This window comes from Rhinolophus ferrumequinum, chromosome 3, assembly GCF_004115265.2.
Source record: "Rhinolophus ferrumequinum isolate MPI-CBG mRhiFer1 chromosome 3, mRhiFer1_v1.p, whole genome shotgun sequence".
Classification (NCBI taxonomy): domain Eukaryota; kingdom Metazoa; phylum Chordata; class Mammalia; order Chiroptera; family Rhinolophidae; genus Rhinolophus; species Rhinolophus ferrumequinum.
In genome coordinates this window covers 89,922,086-89,947,128 of record NC_046286.1, presented here as the reverse complement: position 1 = coordinate 89,947,128, position 25,043 = coordinate 89,922,086, and the positions used below count along the sequence as shown (strand labels likewise).

At 39.0% G+C, this 25,043-nt stretch overlaps 1 protein-coding gene across 4 annotated transcripts in view; it reads left to right on the top strand.

Annotated features, from left to right (window-relative positions):
• Nucleotides 1-25,043, top strand: part of EPM2A (EPM2A glucan phosphatase, laforin) — a 124,014-nt gene that overhangs the window by 30,438 nt on the left and 68,533 nt on the right. The window contains exon 1 of one of the 4 annotated variants that reach the window (XM_033095978.1): nucleotides 21,346-21,654. The exons of 1 other annotated variant lie outside the window; for it this stretch is intronic. In XM_033095978.1, coding sequence (XP_032951869.1) covers nucleotides 21,354-21,654 — 301 coding nt within the window. In that variant the 5' untranslated portion in view covers nucleotides 21,346-21,353. Of the gene's footprint in view, nucleotides 1-21,345; nucleotides 21,655-25,043 lie in introns of those variants that run through there. 2 more of the 4 variants (XM_033096015.1, XM_033095997.1) reach the window with 2 other exon arrangements.

The window sequence follows — 25,043 nt, the reverse complement described above, 5'->3', positions numbered from 1 at the left end:
AGGGCTTTGGAAAGGGAAGGTGAGGAGAGTTCAACTGCGGTACTTGCAGACCATCCGGGAGGTGTTAACTGGAAGGTAATTGGGCCAATCACTGTGGAGTTGAAAAGAGGCTTAGATTTGGAAGTCCTCAAATCTGGTTTGCCTACAGGTGAGAAGTAGATGTGATTGTCCAGTTTGAGTGGAGAAGAGGGCCATGGATGAGATGCTGGTGTGCCCTGGTGTGAAAGAAGAGCCCTGAGATGGAGAAGGAACATTTATTCATTCATCTGACAAATATTTGCGTGTCTCCTCCAGATGATGCTCTGAGCTTGGTAATGGGAAGACGGATAAGATGTGGTCCAGCCCTTGGACGTCTGGTTAAAGTCAGCTCCCCCCAGAAACTGAAAGGAAAAGTAGGAGGAAATAGTACAAGGGGAGATGTAGGAAGCAAGTGTCACAGAGAGCTTGTGATAGATAAGGACAGAAAAGTATCCCAATGGAAATTAATTAGCAGCTCTCAATTGTCAGGAGCTGGCAATGCGATTGTAATGTAAACTTGTGACATTTGTGCTTGATAAGTTTTAAAACTTTTTGATGCTTGAAAATCTCTAGATAAATAGATACTTAAATAAGTATTTATTTTTATGTTATAGTACATATGTGGCAAAAGGAAATTGTTTCTCTCTTTTCTCCAAATTGTTTCACCTACTGGTACACACACACACACACACACACACACACACACACACACACACACTCCTTCCCTACTAATCCTTTCAGCTTCTGGTCCATCCCAAACTAGAATATTCCAAGAGAAAATCTTAGGCTTTGGCAAAGCAGAGAAAGCATTCAGATTAGGCTGTAAAAAGCAGTCAATGAGTAAGGAAAATGTTTCTCTGTCTCATGAATGTCTCTTTTTGAGAACCAAAGGAACTGAAGCACCTCCCACGTAGATTCCATCAAGATATACTGTACATTGTATCAAAGAAAGATGAGCAGTAAGTAAAAGGAGATGTGAGAAAAAGAGGTTTAACTGGTGAATCTTAAGATGCAATAGTAGCATAAGTGATCCAGTGAAGACAGAAAAATTGGGGACGCAGGGGAGAGAGGGGAGAATTGCTTCAGTGATGCCCTTGAGTAGATGAGAGGAGGTGAGATCATGTAGAGACGGAGGAGTGAGCCTTACACAGGAGGACTGACACGCAGTATGAGAGAAGGAAGGCAGAGTGTATGAGTCCAGATATGTTTTGCTGGGTAGAGGTAGAGTGAGAACTTGTACAAGTTCCCTTGTGATTATATTTTCAATAAAAATGTCTTCAAGTTCACTTCTTCATGTGATGCTGTGTAGGTTGACATAAAAGAGCAATTTGTGTCAGAAATTTGTAGGAAGTTTAGAAAAATTAGTACTTGTCTCGCGTAGTGCTTCTCAATGAGGTGTGATATTACCTGCAGGGGACATTTGGTGACATCTGGGGACATATTGGTTGGCACAACTGCAACGGGTATTTAGTGGGTAGAGGCCACTGATGCCGCTAAACATCCTACAGTGCACAGGAAAGCCCCACAAGTAACTATGTGGCTCAAAATGCCAGAAGTGCTGAGGTTGAGAAACCCTGGTCTAGACTAGCGATGAGCAAACCTTTTCTTAAAGGATGAGATAGTCAACATTTTAGGCTTGGAGGCCATTTGGTTTCTCTGTTGCATCTACTGAACTTGGCTGTTGCGTGAAAGCAGCCACAGACACTACACAGTGGGCCTGCCTGCGTCCCAAGAAACTTCCTTTATGAAAGCAGGGGACCAGTTTGCTGACCCCTAGAGGAATCCTTTTCTCTTCCTGTGACCCCTGAAGAAATAGAAGCAGAGTTTGAACTAATTATAAGTAGTAACCATGATTAAAACTTCTGCATTTCTGATGAATATTGGTGCTTTGATATGCTGGCTTTGTACCTAGCTGATGCTTAGTGAATACTTTTAAACCCAGGCGTAAACATTGTAAGTCAGTAAGTTACCTGTCTTTTTAGTTTAAACATTAAATATCCTCCTGTCATTTTTTTTCCCACTGAGGTAGTCTCCTAGTAGCCACTGTTCCTGTCTATATCCCATCCCCAGGCTCACTGTGCTCCTAAATGCACACACACACACACACATACACACACACACACACTCACACACACACACACAGCCACGCTACATTGAAAGGTCATTATTTATTATCTTTGGTTAATTTTTCTTCTATTATTATTTATCAGCACACACATATACTAAACAGAGCATGTTTTTGCCATTTTATTGAAAAAAAAAAATAACTCACTAATTCTCTTTAGGATTTGACAATCCCAAACCTTATGATATTATAATTTAACCAAATTTAAAAGTCATCAAAATCAAATCTTCACTGGTCAGGCATTGAAACAATATTCCTTTGCAGAACTATATAATTAAGCTTATTACTTTGGAATTTTCAGAAATCAAGAAAAATGTGACCTAGCATCTCTTTTTAGAATAATATAAGTTTCTCTGAAATCTATCATTCTTGATTTTGGTACACTAAGTTAGTAATGTTGCCCAGAGTTCCCTTCATTTGTTATTTTTAGGCTTAGCTAGCAATAAAAGAATCATATCTAGAGTCACTAGGAAATTATCTCGACATTTTTAATATTTTCCACTGAAGATATGGCTTGTGTTACATTTGGGAACTTATATGTAATTTGACTATTGAAAAAAATTTTTCTTATACCATAGTAGTTACTTTTGTATTTTTTCTCAGCAGGGCTAAAATTTGTAATAAATATAGATCTTTAATACATTACTTTTTCTTCCCAGTAAAGAATCACTTTTGATAGGCTGTGAAGAAGGAAAAATAGCTATCCTGGCTCAACCAAAGGATAAGAAGATTAGAGGAAAATGGTGATTAACTTATGCAAATTAAAAAGAAAGGAGAAAATGGAAGAGAAAAATATTCCTGTGCTTAATGGGCAATGAGAAAAACAATGAAAAAATTGTAATTTTTGAAACTTCTATTTTCAATGTATCTTGAGAAGGTTAGGTTACACAGGAGCATTTTTCCAGTGGTTTCAAGTTTTCTGCCTCAGAATAGTATCAAACTCACACAAAATGAGCTAAAAATTCATCTACCAAAGTGAACTTGTGTTATAGCAAAAATTGGATGGACTTAAGAGGCAACCAGAACAAATATCTTACCTCTGTGGATTTGGGAGCTAAATTCCTCCTACTTGTTTATTGACATTATTGTATTAATTGATACATATTTGTTTCTAAATTGACATTGTTTAAATTGACTTCCCAAGAATGAATGAAATGCAATAGTTTCAAATAGTATTTTTTCTTCTTCTTAGCTTAAGTCAATTTCTTGGGTGCTTAAATATTAATAAATTTAAATTTATTTTTAGTTTAGTAATATATTTTCAAAGAAGGTATAGCTTCTTTTCTTAAACCAGGCCTCCAAATCTCTTTTGAATTTTTTTCATAACTTAATACCCTCACCAGTATATTTGCTGTCTCAATTAATTTAATGTCATTTGAACTGTAGCATCTTTTATGGGTAGCAAATAAAATTGAAGCCTCTGAATATTTTATAAACAGTATGAGGCCTTTTGAGTCAAATAGCCTTCAGTTCAAATATCAGCTCAACCACTGCTAACTTGGAACACAGAAAAAATTTACTTCACCACCTAAGCTTCAGTATTTTAACCAGGAAAATGAAATAATAATTTCTAGTTAACAAAATTAAGGGGACTTTATTAGATAGTGTAACCATAATGGAACCGCCACAAGGTAGCTCTCTTTAAATAGTCTCTTCTATTATTATTACCAAACTATTTGAGAACATCTAAGTATTTATGAGGCAGTTAGACTTTTACCGAAACATTTTGCTTTTTTATTCAGATTTTTTGCTTATCTAAACAATGAGATGTATTATAGACTGTTCTATACAGGTCAGACAATTAAATTTGCGAACTCATCCTAGAAAAAATGCTACATACTTCATTGCTGAATATCACTATGTTCACTTTCGAAGTACTCCCCTTGGGAAACTATGCACTGACGCCAGTGCCTAGTCCACCCTTCAAAGCAATTTTGGAACTCTTTTTCTGGAATGGCCATCAGAGCTGTCATCATATTAGCCTAGATGTCCCAAATGTCAAATGTTTTCCTTCCAATATTTCCTTTATCTTCGGGTAAAGAAAGAAGTCATTGGGGGCTAGATCAGCAAGTAGGGTGGGTGTTCCAATACAGTTATTTGTTTAATGGCTAAAAACTCCCTCACAGACAGTGCCGTGTGAGCTGGTACATTGTCGTGATACAAGAGCCATGAATTGTTGGCAAAAATTCCAGTCGTTTTCATCTAAGTTTTTCACACAGCCTTTTCAGCACCTCCAAATAGTAATCTTAGTTAGCTATTTGTCCAGTTGGTACAAATGCATAATGAATAATCCCTCTGATATCAAAAGTTTAGCAATATTTTTGCAACAAGTTCTCCAACTTAATTGTCAGATCTCGTATAAACAAATGCTAACCCTGTGAAATTTCTTTGTGTCTAAAATAGTTTTGTTTTGCATATTTTTGCTTGCAGAAAAATTTCACACTTTCAACTTTCTAAGTATAAATTGTCAAACAGATCTTATGTAAAAGAGAACTGTTTTCTGAAGCCAGTAAATACAAGGGAAGTTAGTAAAAATTTTCCCTACTTCACTTTCTTTCCCATCGTTACTTAGCAACCAGCTCAATCTCCTTTGAATACTAAATTATCATTAAGATTTGTGTCTGTTGCTAAATTGAAGATCAAATACGCAGTAACAGTTTCCCTAAAGGGCACAGTTGAAACCTAGGTAATATTGCCTCATTGCTATTAAGAGACCAATGTTTTGACCTTCCTGTTGAGAGTTATCATTATGTGTTGTTACTTTTGCATAATAAATTCATAATAAAGTCTCGGAGACTGGGTTGTAAGTTGAAATGTGTCATGTATCCAACCACTCCCTTTAATACTTAATATGAGCCAGTCCTCCAGAAGCATTCCTTATTTGCTCTGAGAACACACACATGAAGTGTGACATGAATATGGTAACAGTACAATTTGCTTTGCCTGGGATGGATCTAGTTTACATCTATTGTAAGTCAATTAAAACTGATTTTAACACTTCTTTTCATTCTCAAAATTGACCTGCTTTGAACAATAAATTACATGGTGACCGGGGATGTGAAAAAATTTGGAGGCAGTCCAGAAGGGAGAGAAGAAAATAATTAAATCTAAGAAGAAATAACTAAAGGAATTGGGTTTATTTACTTGTTGAAGAAAAGAGAATACTTAGAGAGATTGCACTACTTAAATATAGGAGATACTTTAAAAAGAAAAAAATGTCTCTGCCTTCTTTCCCACACAGGGCTGCATCGCACTACATCCTCATACTGGAGATACACTGTGCAGGAAGTAGAGATTAGCAAAATGTAACCACTGGATCACACCCTGTGGGGACAGAGCCCCAAAAAGCAGTTTCCAGGCTCTCGGCCTCACATAGAAAGGTGCTGGCTCAGGTAGTAAATGGCCATCGACTGATCAAATGGCCAGCAGCTGTGGCTAGTTGGCCGTCAGCTGTAACCAGTGAGCCATTAGCCATGAATATAACAGCCGTGGCTAGGCTAGCAGAAAATGGGGGCTAGCAAGAAGATGGTGGCTAAGCCTGCAAGCGGCACAGTGAGGGTTGAGAATTGTGTTGCTCCTGTTTCCTGTTTCTCCAACCCAGTCGCCAGTGAGAGTATAGTGGTATGACTCCCCTACCTATGGCTCCGTGGGTGTTCCTTTTTGGCCTCACCATGTCCTGCGTTCTTGTGTGGGGAGTGGGACCAAAGACCCCGCCTGACACCCCGCACGACACTTGGCGTAGTCGGCAGGATACCCTGCACTACACACCCCTAGTAAAGATTATTATTTCCTATTTTGAATATTCTTTAAAGAACATATAGAATATTGTAGGGACAGAGTCCCAGAGAGCAGTTTCCAGGCTCTCGGCCTCACATGGAAAGGTGCTGGCTCGGGTAGTAGATGGCCATCAGCTGTGACTAGTTGGCCATCAGCTGTTACCGGTTAGCCATCAGCCACTAATATAACTGCTGGTTGGTTGGTTGGTTGGCAGAGAAGTGGACAGTAGGCTGCAGATCGTGTGGCTCCTGCTCCCTGTGTCTCCAACCCAGCCGCCAGCGAGACTATAGTGGCATGACTCCCCTATCTATGGCTCCGTGGGTGTTCCTTTTTGGCCTCACCATATCCTGTGTTGTTCAGGGAGCGAGACTAGAGACCCAGCATGACAAATATGTTCATATTTTATGTTTAGCAATTCTACTTCTAGGTATATACCCTAAAGGAACTTGTGCAAATATACATCAAGATGTACATACCAGGCTGTTAATAGCTTCACTGTTTGTAATAGGACCACAGTGAAAATAACTCTTCTATCCATTAACAGTAAAATTTGAGATATTCAAATGATGAAACAATCTATAAACAAAAACTACTGAAACATATATAGTTACAGGCCATGATATGTATGTATTTCAAAAACACAATGTTGAGTGAAAGACATAAGTTACAAAAGAATAATGCAGTATGGTTTCATTTATACAAAATTCAAAAAATAAGTAAAACTTATTTTCTTAGTATGAGTGCCCCAAAAGGAGATCCTCAATCAAGGATTCAAGTTCAAATATTAAGTTGAAACATGAAACTACTGATATTCAATCATTTTTTACCTATAAAAATGGCAAATCTGGTTCAATCGTATAGTTTACTTGAGAAGGGAAATAGTAGTAGAAGTGGGAAAATAGATAAGTAACAGAAGCATATTATAGGGTGCATTTTCAAGTCAGTTAACACTGTGGACGACTAGCTTAATCCCATTAGGGAAACTCAAGGGACCCAGTAAAAAACACGCACCAGAATTAACTTATTTAGGGCAAAGAAGTTGAGATATTCATACACAATTTCCTGTCAATTTTTGTTGGCGAGCTGCACCAGGGTTTGCACACGCTCCCCACAACACCACTCTCTTCCTCGAACATCTCTAGCTTGATGGGATCAGCTGGGATATATGTTCCAAAAAAGCATGTCACTTGTACCACAGGCTGGAACTGCCACCAAGCCCTCTTCTGTGCTGGGCCCAACCTCAACTGGTAGTTCTCTAAATTACCTAACGAATGGGTTTGAGGCACAGTTCCCACGTGTAGTTAGTATACGTTCTCCAAAATCCAAAGAGGCTAACTAATGTCTCTATGTCTTCCTTAGTTGTAGGAATTGCAAGGTACAATAACTTGTGCTTTACTCCCAAGAAGATATGCTGGCATACCCCTGAACACTGAATCTCTAAGCACTCTATCTGTGTTGCAGGCCCTTGAATCTTTGAAGGGATTTTTCCCCAACACTCTGTGTGTATTTGCCTTATGAGGGCATCCAGAGCATCACAACTTCTTGATCCTTAGTTCCAATTATTATGCCATGTAGTATAGTAGCTTGGTGTGCTGTTCTGAGAGCTATTCGGATGACTGAGGTTCTTGTGGACTGCATTGTGATCAAGGTCAGGAAAGTTATCATAGTCCTGGGAAGACTGTGATGTAGTCTGCCATCAGTCTGTCATGATCCGTATGGGTTTTGCAAGGGCTGAATTGGTGAATTAAGTAGAGCTATGATGGAGACATGCCCGTGTATCCTTGAAACTTTGGAGGGAGACACTAATCTGTGCCATTCCATCCTGGATGAGAGTCTGTCTTGCCTAAAAGGGAAGGCAGTTTGAACGACGTCCACTATTTAACAGATGAAAACAAACAGATGAGAAACTTAAAGAAAATGGTTTTGTAAGAGCATCGGTTTCCTTTGTTTATCAAACAAAGAGGAATGGAACGCAGAGGTCTTTCTGGCTCTTAAAATTCTGCAGTTCCAAATACAATAGTTCTTTCTTTGAATTTTCTAACTCAGGCAATGTGGTAAACTAACTATATGAAATTGGCTGATATTAAAGGCATTAATCCAGTAAAATAAATTATGGTTTCATTTATTCTCTGCAGGAATTTCTAAATTGAATCATAGAATCAATTGCTACTCCACCTGAGACATACAAACTTAATGAAACCACATAATTTTTTTTTCCAGGTGAACTTAGTGGCCCTGCAGTGACTATATCAGAGGTAAACATTTATCGAAAATTAAAGATTCTGGAAAAACAGTCCTTTTCTTAAAGTGATAACAAATCACATTTTCTAAAAAGGATGTTTTGCATCCCAAAGATATTCATTTAAAAGAGCAGTCTCATATACTTAACCTATACTTCAAAAAGTATGATAACTGAATGAGATTATTACGTTAGCCTTGCCATACTTAATATTGTTTGCCTAGTAAGCTGTGGGTGGTATGCTTATATACTCACTGCTGCAGATACTGAGTAAATAGATGATAACAACTGACAATGCACTAATTTCTGCTGCTGTGAATGAGAAAGCATGACTGAGCTCACCTCTTCTTGTGGGATTAAGGAGTATGAAGTGGTTTGCCTTTTGATTTCACTAAGTTTGATAGTCTCTCTTTGAACATTAAACATCCAAGACATTTTCTTCTGTCTTTTATGTTCCATTTCTTCTTTATAGAACTACCACAACATGTTTGTCTCTTTATCCATTATTTTAATTTCAAATTGCCATATGTGAAGCATATAAGCTAAAGTGCATAATTAGCCCAAAATGTAATTAAGGCAAAATATATGTTTGTGGTATAATTATGTTAGAAAACCGCTTTCTGAGACCTTTATCCTTTGTTAAAGTTGCTTTACCTTAAATGATATGCTCTGAGATTTTCTGCCTCTCTGCTTTTGTCAATGCAGTTCCCTGACCTGGAATATCAATGACCCCTCATTTCCAGCTCTCTTTTGTTTTTTGTCTATTCCAAGTTCTGGTTGCAAGTCTTTCAGGACCTGATATCAGACCCAACCTGTCCAGGTCCCAGGTGCTCAGTCCTCTTCTGACGTTTAAAGTGACTGTCCCTCGTTGTTAGTCATTGCTCTGTGACAAGTGATTCAGTATTGTTAAATTAAAAAAAGCATTTTTGTGTGTCTGCTGTAATTCAGCTGTTCGTGTGTATTTCTCTCCAACGACTACACCATGAACTCCTTGTGGGCAATGATCACATATTTGTGAGTTCCTCGTCATTGAACCCAATGCTCCATACTTCAAAAATATTTGTATATTAATTGTCAGGTGTGAAATAGTTGTCTTTTTTGGAAAGATTTGAAAAAAATGAAAAGGTTATAGTTCCCATCAACCATGGCAAAGTGCAAAGCAGTACCTTAGTATATGCTAAAGGGAGCAAATTTCCTTTTCTAGATTCTTAAGAATCAGATTTATGTGTATTTTCCTTTGAAAAGCAGAGGTTCAAAACTCAAATGACTTTAAGGGTCTGCACAAGCTGGTGTAATAATTAATTTGCTTCTTTTTTTGGGAAACAGCCTTATTGAGATATAATTTATATACCATACAAATCATCGCTTTAAAGTGTACGAATCAATGGTTTTTTCCATATTCATAGATTTATGCAACCATCATTACAAGTCACTTGTGGTCATTTTCAACACTCCCCCCACAAATCCCATAACTTTTACCAGTCATTCCCTATTTTCCCCAGTCTCCCTCGCCCTGAGGGAGACACTAGTCTACTTTTTATCTTTGTAGGTTTGCCTATTCTGCACATTTCATTCAAATGGAATCATACAATATGTGGTCTTTTGTGACTGACTTCTTTCACTTAACATGTTGTTTCCAAGGTCCAGCTATGTTGTAGCATTTATTAGTACTTCATTCCTTTTTAAGGCTGAATAATATTCCATTGTTATGGATAGACCACATTTCATTGATCCAATGATATCTGGATTGTTTCCAATATTTGCTGTTTTGAATGATGTTACTTTGAATATCCATGTATAAGTTTTTATATGGACATATGTTTTTATTTCTCATGGAGGAGTGAAATTGCTGGGTCATATAGTAACTCTATTGTGGGGACAGAGTCGCAGAGAGCAGTTTCCAGGCTCTCAGGCTCACTTGGAAAGGTGCTAGCTCAGGTAGTAGATGGCCATCAGCTGTGACTAGTTGGCCATCAGCTGTTACCGGTTAGCCATCAGCCACTAATATAACTGCTGGTTGGTTGGTTGGTTGGCAGAGAAGTGGACAGTAGGCTGCAGATCGTGTGGCTCCTGCTCCCTGTGTCTCCAACCCAGCCGCCAGCGAGACTATAGTGGCATGACTCCCCTATCTATGGCTCCGTGGGTGTTCCTTTTTGGCCTCACCATATCCTGTGTTGTTCAGGGAGCGAGACTAGAGACCCAGCATGACAAATATGTTCATATTTTATGTTTAGCAATTCTACTTCTAGGTATATACCCTAAAGGAACTTGTGCAAATATACATCAAGATGTACATACCAGGCTGTTAATAGCTTCACTGTTTGTAATAGGACCACAGTGAAAATAACTCTTCTATCCATTAACAGTAAAATTTGAGATATTCAAATGATGAAACAATCTATAAACAAAAACTACTGAAACATATATAGTTACAGGCCATGATATGTATGTATTTCAAAAACACAATGTTGAGTGAAAGACATAAGTTACAAAAGAATAATGCAGTATGGTTTCATTTATACAAAATTCAAAAAATAAGTAAAACTTATTTTCTTAGTATGAGTGCCCCAAAAGGAGATCCTCAATCAAGGATTCAAGTTCAAATATTAAGTTGAAACATGAAACTACTGATATTCAATCATTTTTTACCTATAAAAATGGCAAATCTGGTTCAATCGTATAGTTTACTTGAGAAGGGAAATAGTAGTAGAAGTGGGAAAATAGATAAGTAACAGAAGCATATTATAGGGTGCATTTTCAAGTCAGTTAACACTGTGGACGACTAGCTTAATCCCATTAGGGAAACTCAAGGGACCCAGTAAAAAACACGCACCAGAATTAACTTATTTAGGGCAAAGAAGTTGAGATATTCATACACAATTTCCTGTCAATTTTTGTTGGCGAGCTGCACCAGGGTTTGCACACGCTCCCCACAACACCACTCTCTTCCTCGAACATCTCTAGCTTGATGGGATCAGCTGGGATATATGTTCCAAAAAGCATGTCACTTGTACCACAGGCTGGAACTGCCACCAAGCCCTCTTCTGTGCTGGGCCCAACCTCAACTGGTAGTTCTCTAAATTACCTAACGAATGGGTTTGAGGCACAGTTCCCACGTGTAGTTAGTATACGTTCTCCAAAATCCAAAGAGGCTAACTAATGTCTCTATGTCTTCCTTAGTTGTAGGAATTGCAAGGTACAATAACTTGTGCTTTACTCCCAAGAAGATATGCTGGCATACCCCTGAACACTGAATCTCTAAGCACTCTATCTGTGTTGCAGGCCCTTGAATCTTTGAAGGGATTTTTCCCCAACACTCTGTGTGTATTTGCCTTATGAGGGCATCCAGAGCATCACAACTTCTTGATCCTTAGTTCCAATTATTATGCCATGTAGTATAGTAGCTTGGTGTGCTGTTCTGAGAGCTATTCGGATGACTGAGGTTCTTGTGGACTGCATTGTGATCAAGGTCAGGAAAGTTATCATAGTCCTGGGAAGACTGTGATGTAGTCTGCCATCAGTCTGTCATGATCCGTATGGGTTTTGCAAGGGCTGAATTGGTGAATTAAGTAGAGCTATGATGGAGACATGCCCGTGTATCCTTGAAACTTTGGAGGGAGACACTAATCTGTGCCATTCCATCCTGGATGAGAGTCTGTCTTGCCTAAAAGGGAAGGCAGTTTGAACGACGTCCACTATTTAACAGATGAAAACAAACAGATGAGAAACTTAAAGAAAATGGTTTTGTAAGAGCATCGGTTTCCTTTGTTTATCAAACAAAGAGGAATGGAACGCAGAGGTCTTTCTGGCTCTTAAAATTCTGCAGTTCCAAATACAATAGTTCTTTCTTTGAATTTTCTAACTCAGGCAATGTGGTAAACTAACTATATGAAATTGGCTGATATTAAAGGCATTAATCCAGTAAAATAAATTATGGTTTCATTTATTCTCTGCAGGAATTTCTAAATTGAATCATAGAATCAATTGCTACTCCACCTGAGACATACAAACTTAATGAAACCACATAATTTTTTTTTCCAGGTGAACTTAGTGGCCCTGCAGTGACTATATCAGAGGTAAACATTTATCGAAAATTAAAGATTCTGGAAAAACAGTCCTTTTCTTAAAGTGATAACAAATCACATTTTCTAAAAAGGATGTTTTGCATCCCAAAGATATTCATTTAAAAGAGCAGTCTCATATACTTAACCTATACTTCAAAAAGTATGATAACTGAATGAGATTATTACGTTAGCCTTGCCATACTTAATATTGTTTGCCTAGTAAGCTGTGGGTGGTATGCTTATATACTCACTGCTGCAGATACTGAGTAAATAGATGATAACAACTGACAATGCACTAATTTCTGCTGCTGTGAATGAGAAAGCATGACTGAGCTCACCTCTTCTTGTGGGATTAAGGAGTATGAAGTGGTTTGCCTTTTGATTTCACTAAGTTTGATAGTCTCTCTTTGAACATTAAACATCCAAGACATTTTCTTCTGTCTTTTATGTTCCATTTCTTCTTTATAGAACTACCACAACATGTTTGTCTCTTTATCCATTATTTTAATTTCAAATTGCCATATGTGAAGCATATAAGCTAAAGTGCATAATTAGCCCAAAATGTAATTAAGGCAAAATATATGTTTGTGGTATAATTATGTTAGAAAACCGCTTTCTGAGACCTTTATCCTTTGTTAAAGTTGCTTTACCTTAAATGATATGCTCTGAGATTTTCTGCCTCTCTGCTTTTGTCAATGCAGTTCCCTGACCTGGAATATCAATGACCCCTCATTTCCAGCTCTCTTTTGTTTTTTGTCTATTCCAAGTTCTGGTTGCAAGTCTTTCAGGACCTGATATCAGACCCAACCTGTCCAGGTCCCAGGTGCTCAGTCCTCTTCTGACGTTTAAAGTGACTGTCCCTCGTTGTTAGTCATTGCTCTGTGACAAGTGATTCAGTATTGTTAAATTAAAAAAAGCATTTTTGTGTGTCTGCTGTAATTCAGCTGTTCGTGTGTATTTCTCTCCAACGACTACACCATGAACTCCTTGTGGGCAATGATCACATATTTGTGAGTTCCTCGTCATTGAACCCAATGCTCCATACTTCAAAAATATTTGTATATTAATTGTCAGGTGTGAAATAGTTGTCTTTTTTGGAAAGATTTGAAAAAAATGAAAAGGTTATAGTTCCCATCAACCATGGCAAAGTGCAAAGCAGTACCTTAGTATATGCTAAAGGGAGCAAATTTCCTTTTCTAGATTCTTAAGAATCAGATTTATGTGTATTTTCCTTTGAAAAGCAGAGGTTCAAAACTCAAATGACTTTAAGGGTCTGCACAAGCTGGTGTAATAATTAATTTGCTTCTTTTTTTGGGAAACAGCCTTATTGAGATATAATTTATATACCATACAAATCATCGCTTTAAAGTGTACGAATCAATGGTTTTTTCCATATTCATAGATTTATGCAACCATCATTACAAGTCACTTGTGGTCATTTTCAACACTCCCCCCACAAATCCCATAACTTTTACCAGTCATTCCCTATTTTCCCCAGTCTCCCTCGCCCTGAGGGAGACACTAGTCTACTTTTTATCTTTGTAGGTTTGCCTATTCTGCACATTTCATTCAAATGGAATCATACAATATGTGGTCTTTTGTGACTGACTTCTTTCACTTAACATGTTGTTTCCAAGGTCCAGCTATGTTGTAGCATTTATTAGTACTTCATTCCTTTTTAAGGCTGAATAATATTCCATTGTTATGGATAGACCACATTTCATTGATCCAATGATATCTGGATTGTTTCCAATATTTGCTGTTTTGAATGATGTTACTTTGAATATCCATGTATAAGTTTTTATATGGACATATGTTTTTATTTCTCATGGAGGAGTGAAATTGCTGGGTCATATAGTAACTCTATTGTGGGGACAGAGTCGCAGAGAGCAGTTTCCAGGCTCTCAGGCTCACTTGGAAAGGTGCTAGCTCAGGTAGTAGATGGCCATCAGCTGTGACTAGTTGGCCATCAGCTGTTACCGGTTAGCCATTAGTCACTGATATAACTGCCGTGGCTGAGCTGGGAAGCGCGGATTGCAGTTAGCCAGTGAGGTTGGTTGACAGAGAAGCAGACAGCAGGTTACGGATCTTGTGGCTCCTGCTTCCTGTGTCTGCAACCCAGCCACCGGCGAGAATATAGTGGTCTGACTCCCGTATCAATGGCTCTGTGGGTGTTCCTTTTTGGCCTCACCATGTCCTGTGTTCTTATGCGCGGAGCTGGAGCTGAGACCCCACATGACACCCCACATGACATCTATGTTTAATCGTTTTGAGGAACTGTCAAATCATTTTCCAAAGTGGCTGCGCTATTTCACATTCTCACCAACACCAACAACAAATGAGGGTTCCACTATCTCCATATCCTTGCTACTTACTTTTTAATGCTATTGTGAAAAACTAACAGACACACGAAAACTTGTGGAGGGTAAGGATAAACAGCAACTTGGCCTCAATTTCAGGGAGATAATTCGGGTTGGGGTGGAGACCTGAAGGTCAGGAGTTCAAGCCCCTCCAAAGGGGAGGCAGCCTTCAGCTTCAGCCTATTGTGCCTTTCAAGGCTGCGGCCCCTTCCGGCCAAGTCTGCTGGGTTTTGAAGAGAGGACAAAAATTTGGATGTTTTTTGTGAAATTATCCAATTTTTAATTTTTATTTTGGCAACTACTTAAATAAAAGTTCATGTGCACCTGTCAGGTATGGTCTGCTGTTTTGTAACCTCTGCGACAGAGAATACCAGTAGTTTCTAAGGTCACAGACTCATGATATTAAGTCACTGTGGTTACTGCCCTCAGAAGGACCAACAGTTGCTGTTGTTACAATGCTTCCATCCAATGCAGCTCCTCACCGCCCCCATCCCTCTGCTTCTCATAGGATGACAAGAAATTCTGCCAGCGTTTTTTTTTTGTGTGTGTGTGATGGCATAGAGAATAGCACCTCGCTTCAATGGGTCTCATTGCTAGCTGAAACTGTGTTCAGCAAAATGTGTTCAGTCAGGTTAAGAAAACTGATTCCCTCATCCTAGCCTTCTCTGGCCTCCTTTCAAGGAAGGAAGCATTAGAATTTTGGTTTCCTGTCTCACTCATTCGAGTTCCCTGAGCTACAGAAAGGCGGTGAGTTCCTGTGATGCTCCTGCTGAACTAGGTCTTAGCAGATCCCCAAAGGCAGACAATGTCATCATAGCCAATGTATGTAAAGTCTAGACTGCTGTTCTGAATCTAGTTAGATGCATTTGTATTTGTCCAGGCTGATAAATGTAACCTGCCAACAGCGGCAATTTTGTTAAGGATCTGTCCCAATGAGTAAAAATATTGAGATTTGCCAAACTGTGTCTAAACATTTATCATTTTAATGTTTTTATACTTTTGGAGTCAGGGCTTCAGCTTATCGAATGCCTTTGGGGGACCTGGGAGTAGTGAAATATGTCATCCCTGGGCACTCGCCACCCCCATGGCTTTCTATAGATTTTCCCTGTGGTCTAGGTTGACTAAGGAGTGTTTGATGGGAAGGAAAAGGCATTCAGAGCAAAAGGCTTTGCAAGTGGAGCGTGGGCTAAGTTTCAGCCCCCACTGTCCCTCCACCTAGTGCTTCCGTACGGAGTATGAGCTACACGGCGATATGCCTAGTAGCTGGCTGGAGAGGCCACGGGGTCAGACAGTCCTGGATGGAAATCCTGCTTCTGTCACTTAGTAGCTGTATGACTTTAGGCAAATCAGTTAATGTTTCAAAAACTTGGGTCCTTCTCCTGTTTAATGAAGATCATAACTATGTCATAGAACTAGGGAGAGGATTAAATAAAATATGTGAGAAAACCAGTACGGTGCTTAGACACGGTAGATAGAAACTCAACAGATGGGAACTTTTTATTGTTATTAAACGTTGTTTAGGAAAAGTCTCCCAGACTTAGAACTAAGGTGCAACATTTACTGCATGTCCTACAGGCTGGGGCAGTCAGTGTCCACCTGGCCCACTTGAGAATTATTATCTATAAGATTATTCATGCCTTCGTTTATCTGACTATTTACTGTTGATTAGGGCCCAACCAACCAAAGTTCCATATTACATCTTGTAGGGGTGTATTAAACATACCAGTGAATTTCTGTCTGGTAGAAGAGATAAACCCAAAGGTCACAGTTTTATGGTCCAGTAGGAAATGAATCAATTTTGTATTTAATTTAGTCATCTTCTATTATTCTTTCAGTGTCTACGTACATTGTATCTTGAATTCTTTTTGAACCATCTTTCCCATCCTGCTGGTTCGCTCATTAATTTGTATGAGTCATTTGGGAAAATTATACTTTGACAACACCCATAGTGCATATTTTTGAATAGGTGGCTGGTTCCATGACTTAAGATATGAGTACACTTTTTCCTCCTAAACTATTTCTGCATTTCCAGAGCATCTCTGAGTTCCTAGTAAGAGCTTTCGATCTGGAGGAAGCCCAAAGCCTTTACTTAGCTCCTGATTTATCCTTTTTTTCCTGTTGAAGGTCAACGGGGTTTCACTAAAGGTCCCCCTTTCCAGTTATCATTAACCCTTACCTTCCTCTCTGGGGGCCTCTTCTTCAACTGATGAGTAAAAGAATCTTTGCCAACCAACCTTCTGCCTAACTTCCTGTCCCCATTTCAGAAACAAGCACCCCTAAATAGTTTTATGTTTAAAATATTTTGAATATAAACACATTCAATGGTTAGGAAAAATAAGCAAAGGGAAAATTACAGTGTTCAAATTCTTAAAAGCACCTGTCAGGTTTGCCCCCGCCCCACTCCTGTCCTTCTCCCTGACCTCAGTCTCCATTCTCCATTTAAGTATAAATGAGCCAGCTCTGCTTTCAGCTAACCTCTTTTCTTTTTACCAAACTCGCTGCAAGTTCCCTTGAGAATTTCAAATCATCCCTTCCAGTCACTACTCTTTTATTCCTAGGAGTTGCATTATCAAACCCTCTACCCTCTTGGAGAAAGGGGTTAACCAGCCTGCGATTCAGCTTACCCCAGACCTGGGAGGATCTTTTTACAACTGAAGGAAGCCCTAAGCTGGTGTCTCTAACCTTGAGGTCCAGCCACTTGGCTTGGCCCTCTACTTTCCCTAGGAAAAGTCAGTTGAGGTCATTGCTGAACAGAAAGCCCAGGATTGACTGACCTGTTAAGGAGAAGTTCTCAACTGAGAAGTGTGAGAGGAAGTGTGGATTTCACAACGCTGAGTGTTGGATGGGATGTGTGAGGGAAGGGGCAGGTCGATGCTTTTGAAAAGGTATTTGCCTCAGGGTAATTTTATCCTTGGAGCATTTTTAAAAATTACTATTTTTATTGTATAAATTACAGAGAAAGAAGCATGACAAACTGGCTGTTGGTGATGAACTGAAAATGCTGTACTTCTCTATGGTGGGATGGAGTGGGGAGTGGAATTATTGGAATCTCCTGGAGATAGGAGACTTTTATATGTATCAAAAAAGGACATGTGTTTGTTTTTTTTTTTTTAATAGTTGAGAAATGTGGGAATTTTGGACAGAGCCTTGGTATAGCTCAAAATCCTTCTATTGCTCCAGATTCTCAAAGGGATTTCAAGTAGTCTAACCTACAATCTTCCAACCCAGGAAACTCAGCTGCAATATGCAAAAGATTCTCAGCTGTATTCAAATTCTCTCTGGAAGGATTTGTTTTTGTTTTTGTTTTTTACTCTACAAAATTGGAAATGGTATATGTGACACATTAAACTCTTCGATATGTTCTGACAAGTAATAAACTGATAGTTATAATGGTTCCTGAACTATTTGGATGAAATATGGTTTACATCAGTGGGTATGTGTACACATATGCAATATTATAAGGAAAGATTTATGATGTCTCATTGACTAGCGAAAGATTGCTTCAGAAAACATATATCACAAGAAATCTAAATAATAGCTTTCCCAGAGGGGACTTCGAAAGAATTAACATTTGAATTGGATCCTGAAACTCTAAATTTGAACTTACCCATTCTTCAAGAAAGATTGCAGTTATATACAAGATAGCACTTTAGAAATGAAACTCAAAGAAAACAAATTAATTTGATCTTTAAAATATATTGCCAGAATTATGTCACTCTACTGAGCTGATGCTTGATCTAAATTCAGGTTGCCCTCAATAGCATCAAGAATCTGACTTCAAATGAATTTCAGAAATAATCCCTTTAATAGATATCATAATTCTTTGAAATATAGAAAGAAATCTCACATGGACAACTCAATGAGGAAAAAGAGCTGGGCATAACACAGCTTAATAACTGGCAAAATTCTTCACCTTTCCTTCTTAAATCTGTGTTTCCATTACCAACAAGATAAGCATATAAAGGCATAAAATGACCATTTTCTAGGACCTGAGGTTAAACTCACTTTAAACACGAACATATTTATGTCTTATGGACTCATTGATCAGTTTAGATTGCGACTTATGATTCATGTGTTCCATCATTCCTAAGGATGAAATTAGTTACAGGAAATAATGACAGGAAATTATTTTGTTAAGAGCTAATAGAGAATAACTCATTTAAATATGCTGGGATTTAAATGCATTCTAGAAATGATTTTCCTTGTTAGAAATCAAATTATATGTATATAATTTTATATGATATATATATATATATACACACACACACACTTATATATTATATATATCTTTAACTATAAGCTGAATAGATGACTTTTAGCACTGGCTCTGTCCCTTCCTTGCTGTGGGCTATTTACCGGACCTTTCTGTACCTGTTTCCTCACATATAAAAATGGGGATAACAATAGTAGTTACCTCCTAGGGTTGGTGAGAGAATGAAATGAAATAATATAAGTATGAAAACCATGTGCTTGACACATGATAAGGGCTCAGTGGCTGTTATAATTTTCATGGAGAATAAATTCAAATGGTCGACAAAGTATGATTGAGACTATGCAGTATGTCCTTTCATCCAGATTTTGGTCTTGCTCTTCTTTTTAGTTGCATTTTACTTGGTACACGATGTAGCCATAACATTTGTATTACATTTAAATCCATACCTTAAATAAAGTTACATATTTTGTTTAGAGGCCTAAAAGGGTACTTCTGGCAGTTAAAATTACTCAATTTCTTTATGATGAGAGAAGAGGAATAATGTTGAAAAAATATATTGTTTTCTTTCTTTTTTTGTTAGTGTTTTATCTAAAAATGGAAATTTTGTTTATGGTTTCCAGAGACATGATGTCCAGGTCAGTTGATGTCGCAAAATAAGCTGAATTGTTTTGATTGACTGGACTGTTTTATTCAAAGCTTCTCTGTTTTTGATTTTGACAGAATCTAATGGAACTCTCCTGTCTTTACATTCCCTGCCCATAAATACAGCCCACCCACCCAAACCCTTAGTGGACTGGCCTGTAGCTTGCTACAGTTTACATTTCCTGAATTGCAATTCCTCTGCTATTCCTGAATAAATTCATCTTCTTGACAATTTTGAGCTTGCCTCAGTTTACCTCTTTATTTAGTTTGACAATGGACAGTACTCACTTTGGAAGAGTTGGTGGAAATAAATGCTATTTGGAAAGTACATAACAACAGGCAGTATGGCAGAACACACAAAAGTCCTGAATTGTCAGCTCCCAGGGTCCTTGCATGGACAAATGACTCAATTTCCTAAAATTAGGCTAAGAATATTCTGTAAGAGCAGTTGGAATAAACAGACTCACATGCCACTGTGATTTAATGTCTGCTTTGCTAATGAATCAGCTGTGTTTGGCCAGCCTTCCTGTCTTCACGTTTTTGTGTTCACCCTTAAGCTTAGCAACCAACCAAACATTGAGTGGAATATTGGTATTTAAGAGTAAGACGTAGTATTAGTTTACTGATTGTGCCACAGAAAGCCTGAGTTTGTATGGTTTACATTTTTGTACTTTTTTCTGTTTTACTTATGATATTCTGCGTGTATAAAATTTTGGCTCCTTCCCACACTATTTTTAAGCTTTTGAATACTGGTAAAAATGGGCCTATGTGTGTTATTTGGTCACATAAGAGGTTGTTATGTTACAAGTTGATAAATACACAAATGTAAGAACACGCGAACAGTTTTATTAAAAAATCAAAAACTATGTAAACAGGACGTCTGATCACCTTACATCAATGACAAAAATCAAAGCTGCCCCCAAAGTAGTTTTTTTTTGATCAAATAGCTACAAACCTGTTTCTTGACACAATAATACTTTTTACGTTGAAAAAATAGTTCTGACTTTTCCTGAAAGCCAATTTTAAACAAAAGGTTTTATTTTTATGTCTTTAAAAATTATGAATGTCTCACATTTATAATCACAGAATTACTGTTTTTGTTTTGTTTTACCTTGGAATTTGAAAATATTTACTCCAAACCCCTTTTACCCGTACTAAAAATATTTTCTTTTTTTCTTTGAAAAAAGAAAGTGATCAGGTGTCATTTCAGGCCTCGAATTGGACTAAACAACGGAAAAGTACTAAGAGTTTTTGTATCAGCTCTGGGCTGGGAATGGCGCCTCTTCCACCAATCAGAGAAACTTTAGAGCAGGGTCTTTCAATGAGGTCTTACACCCTCACTTTAAAGATAAAGAATCTGAGGCCCAGAAAGAGCAAAAGATCTGTTAAGGTCCGGAGCTCTCCAGGCACTCGGTCCAGAATCGTCCCCAACTTCACTATTTCGGAGGCTGCCTTTCTACATACATGCCATTCCCTTTTTCTTTAGGAACCTCATAAACATAACTTCCAGTCATTTGGAAAGATGACTAGAAAACCGCAGGACTCATGAAATAGTTTCCTCCCTTTCCGAACCCCGTTTTCTCTCTTTTCTTCCTTTCGCCGCGTCCCCAGCCGCCCCGTGGAGCCGCGGTGCAGGAATGGGCGGCCGGGCAGGGGCCAGTCTGCGTCTCCGGGACAGGCGGGTGCTGGCGCCCCCTCACCCCTGCCCGCGGCCACAGGTCCAGGCCTGGCGGAGACCGTGACTCCTGGGCCGCGTGATGCAACCCAAAAAGGTGCCGCGTCGCACGTGTCCCCGCTGGAGCCCCGGCCTCTGGCCTGCAGGCCTCTCGCGCCGCCGCCCAATCGCCGCGCCCGTCTCGCGCTCCGGCCGCGTCCGCGGGGACGCCCGGGATCGGGAGCCGCGCCGCCCGCCGCCATGCGGTTCCGGTTCGGGGTGGTGGTGCCGCCCGCGGTGGCCGGGGCCCGGCCCGAGCTGCTAGTCGTGGGGTCACGGCCGGAGCTGGGGCGCTGGGAGCCGCCGGGGGGCGTGCGCCTTAGGCCGGCGGGCACGGGCGCGGGCGCGGGGGCGCTGGCGCTGCAGGAGCCGGGCCTGTGGCTCGGGGAGGTGGAGCTGGCGCCCGAAGAGGCGGCGCAGGACGGGGCGGAGCTGGGCCGCGTGGACACGTTCTGGTACAAGTTCCTGAAGAGGGAGCCGGGAGGAGAGCTCTCCTGGGAAGGTACGGGGAGCCGGCGCTGGCCGGAGCGCGCAGCGGGACCCCGGCCTCAGGCCGGCCCCGTAGTCCCCGTTGGGGTCCTTCCGGGCGCTTTGCCCGTCCGAGGGCCTTCGAAAGCCGCCCGGACTCCCCGGACTCCCCGAGCTGACCCACCTCTGCTGGCCAAACTGTGGTCGCCAGTCGCGCCTCCGGCTCCAGACCGGTCCCTAGATTTCTGTTGTGTCCCCGCCCTCCGCCCCTTTGGGTCGTCGAGCTTCCGACCTCTTTCCCGCACACCCAGTACCCAGTTCCTTTCCTGCGTCGTGGGCCGGTTCCCTTGGTCTCCGACACCCCAGGTCTCCTTCCTCCTCCGCGTCCTCCCTGCGCCCTGTCCCTGGACTGCCTGCCCAGCCCCGTAGCTCGTGGGCTCAGTCCTCAACTCTAACTTAATTATTTTTGTGCCCTCCTTGTCTTACCCTAGTTCACTGAAAAAATGACCCAGATAGTGAAACTAGCTAGCCTTTTCGCTAATCCTAGACTGCAAAGCGCTGCTTACTGTATGCCCACCGTCCTCCCCCGCCCCGTCCCCCCCCCCGCTTAGATTTGAAAATGAACTAATCTAAAGACGTTGAGTTTTTCGGATTTTTTTTTTTTAATCTCAAATATATGACCATGGAGGCATGCCCTGATTTCTTAAAAGTACGTGCTAGTTGAAAAAAAAAAATCAAATAAAGGAATCACACACCTTACGCCCACTGCTCACTGTCCAATATGTGTGTATATATGACACTTTTAAGTGTCCCTTGGTATACCGTAGATGGATCTCATTTTTTAAATGGCCACAAAATATTCTGCATGAGCCCTGAGCCTATGTGCATTTAGGTTGTTTTCGTTTTCCTCTGTCATTAACAGTAATAGCCGAATTGAAAATCTTTATATAGAGTTATCTTTGAGCATTTAGAAGGTTTTTGTAGGGTAGATTCTGAGAAGTGAACGTGTCAGGTCACAGTGTAGCCCTATTTTACATTTCAGTGAGGACTGCCAAATTATACCCTGAAAAGGTTCATACCAATGTAGACTCCTGCTAGTGATGTGGATGTAGACAGCTCTTTCTTTAAATGAAATGTGCAAGGTAAAGGATTGATTGGAGTGTGTGATACTGAACGGTTGTCGAAAGCCAATGAAATGATGTCCTTTTAGAAGTTTATATGACAAAGATGGGCCATTGAGTCCACCATGATGTGGAAACAGAATCAGCAAAGAAGATGAGTATCCTGTAATATACTATATATTTTCCTCGTTCCTCTCTGTACCCCACTGGGTTTTATGGTCTGGTAGCACTTATGGTCCTGTCTATTACCATGCCAGAACTGGAAAGGGCCCTCCTAAGTATATGTCCTTGTTTACAGGATACTATTAATAGTAGTATATAACTATTTTTCATAATAAAATATACTTTTAATAAAAATTAAAATGGTTAAAAACCAAGATCTTCCCAGTCCCCTTTCTTTCCTATTTTTAACTTTTCTGATATTCCTCCAAAAGTTCTGAATAATTTGCTAATGTTGCTATTTCTCAATGTATCAACTTTAACTTTTCTGTTTTCAGATTTTCTGAGTTACCATATAAATTAAATTTTATTAAAAATAGACAATATCTATTGACAGCTGCTTTATAGCCATAAAATCAACCTTGATACTTGCTATGAAATATGAGGAATTTAGCTCAAGTTCATTATCTCTCTCCCCCTGCTGAATTTTATATTATTTTAAATTATATATAATTTTATGTATGTTTATTATAATATATGTAACATATATTGTTATGTTTTATATAATTTATATTCTGTTTTGTGTTGCTTTGCCTTCCTATTTTAGATTGATAGGTTGATTCTAAGAATTCTAAGTTAACAAAGAGTGTTATGAGAAGTGCAAACAGTATTTAGGAGCAAGAATTCTAGAGCCAGAATGCCTGGGTTCACTAACCATTGTGCCACCTTGGGCAAATCATTTAGCCTCACTGTGCTGTTGCTGAACTGGCGAATACATTTAAAGGACCTAGTATAGGACATATATTATTAAGTAAGTGCTAGTTATTTTACTATTATGATTAGTAAATGATTACTTACTGCAGAACCAAGTAGTTCAAGTAGACTCATAGAAAAGGAAATATAATTCTGTGACATAGAACCAGTGCCACTAGAAGGGAAAGTCTTTTTTTTTTTTTACCGTATAAATCATGCTCAGATTTTACTTAAAATGACACCAGAATTTGTTTTACTTCATATTAGGATGGCAGTGTTCTTCTACAACTTGTTTAAAAGTTTCTATTAATTTTTTTTAACAGGAGAAACACCCGATCCTGAAAATTTCCTAGGTTAATTGCATTATTTGATGAATGCACATTACTTACTTTTTGAAAACATTTTTTTCCTTAAAGAATTGGGATTTTTATTCTAATTTTCACTAATATACAGCGTTCTGAGCATAGCTATGAGGGACTTTTTTTTTAAATTGAACTGTGTTAGTTGTGTTGTTGTGGATTCTGTTGCTCTTTCTAGAATATCTTAACAATTTTGTTGAATTGTATCCTCAAATAATTTTCTAGAAGCAGTAACTGGGAGATAAAATATCTGAGTCCTTAAATGCCTGAAAATGTCTTTGTTTTGCTTTCACATGTGGTTCATCATTTGTTAGAATATTCTAGTCTCAAAATAATTTTCCCTTTGAAGGCTTTGCCACTATACTTTCTAGCACCCATTGTAGTTGATAATTCTGATGTGAAAATAAGCCAATTTTTTTGTAGGCAGTCTTTTTTTTTTTTTTTTTTGAAGGTTTTAAACTTTTCCTTATGTTATTTTACCAGGATGTATCTGAGTTTTTGTTTTGTTTTTTTGTTCATATCACTTGGCAATTGGTTGGCTCTTTCAATTCTAGGAATTGTTTCTTTCAACTCAGGGAAGTTTTCTATTATGTATTTCTTTGTTTCCTCCTCTCTGTTTTCTATGTTCTTTCCCCTGAAATATCTGTTGGCTATATATTTTATCTTCTGTTTATATATTCAGCATCTCTTAACTTTTCTCTGTTATTTTCCATCTTTTCTGCTTGGATGGGTTTCCCTGACTGTGTTTCTCAGACCACTCTCTGTTTTTTATACTAGCCATTCCATCATTTGGTCCTTACATTGGACTTTTTATTCTTGGCAATCATATTTTTAATCTCCCACATTTTTCTGTTATTCTCTGATTGTTTTTTTCCCCCAGAACTACTTGTTCTTCCTATATGGATGCAATTTGTACCTGAATATTTCTGAGGACATTAAATTGAATTGGCTAAAAGTTGTTTTTTTGTCTTGCATTAACTTTTTTCTTTTTGTAGTCAATTGGGTTTTTCATGATGATTTTTTTCATGCTA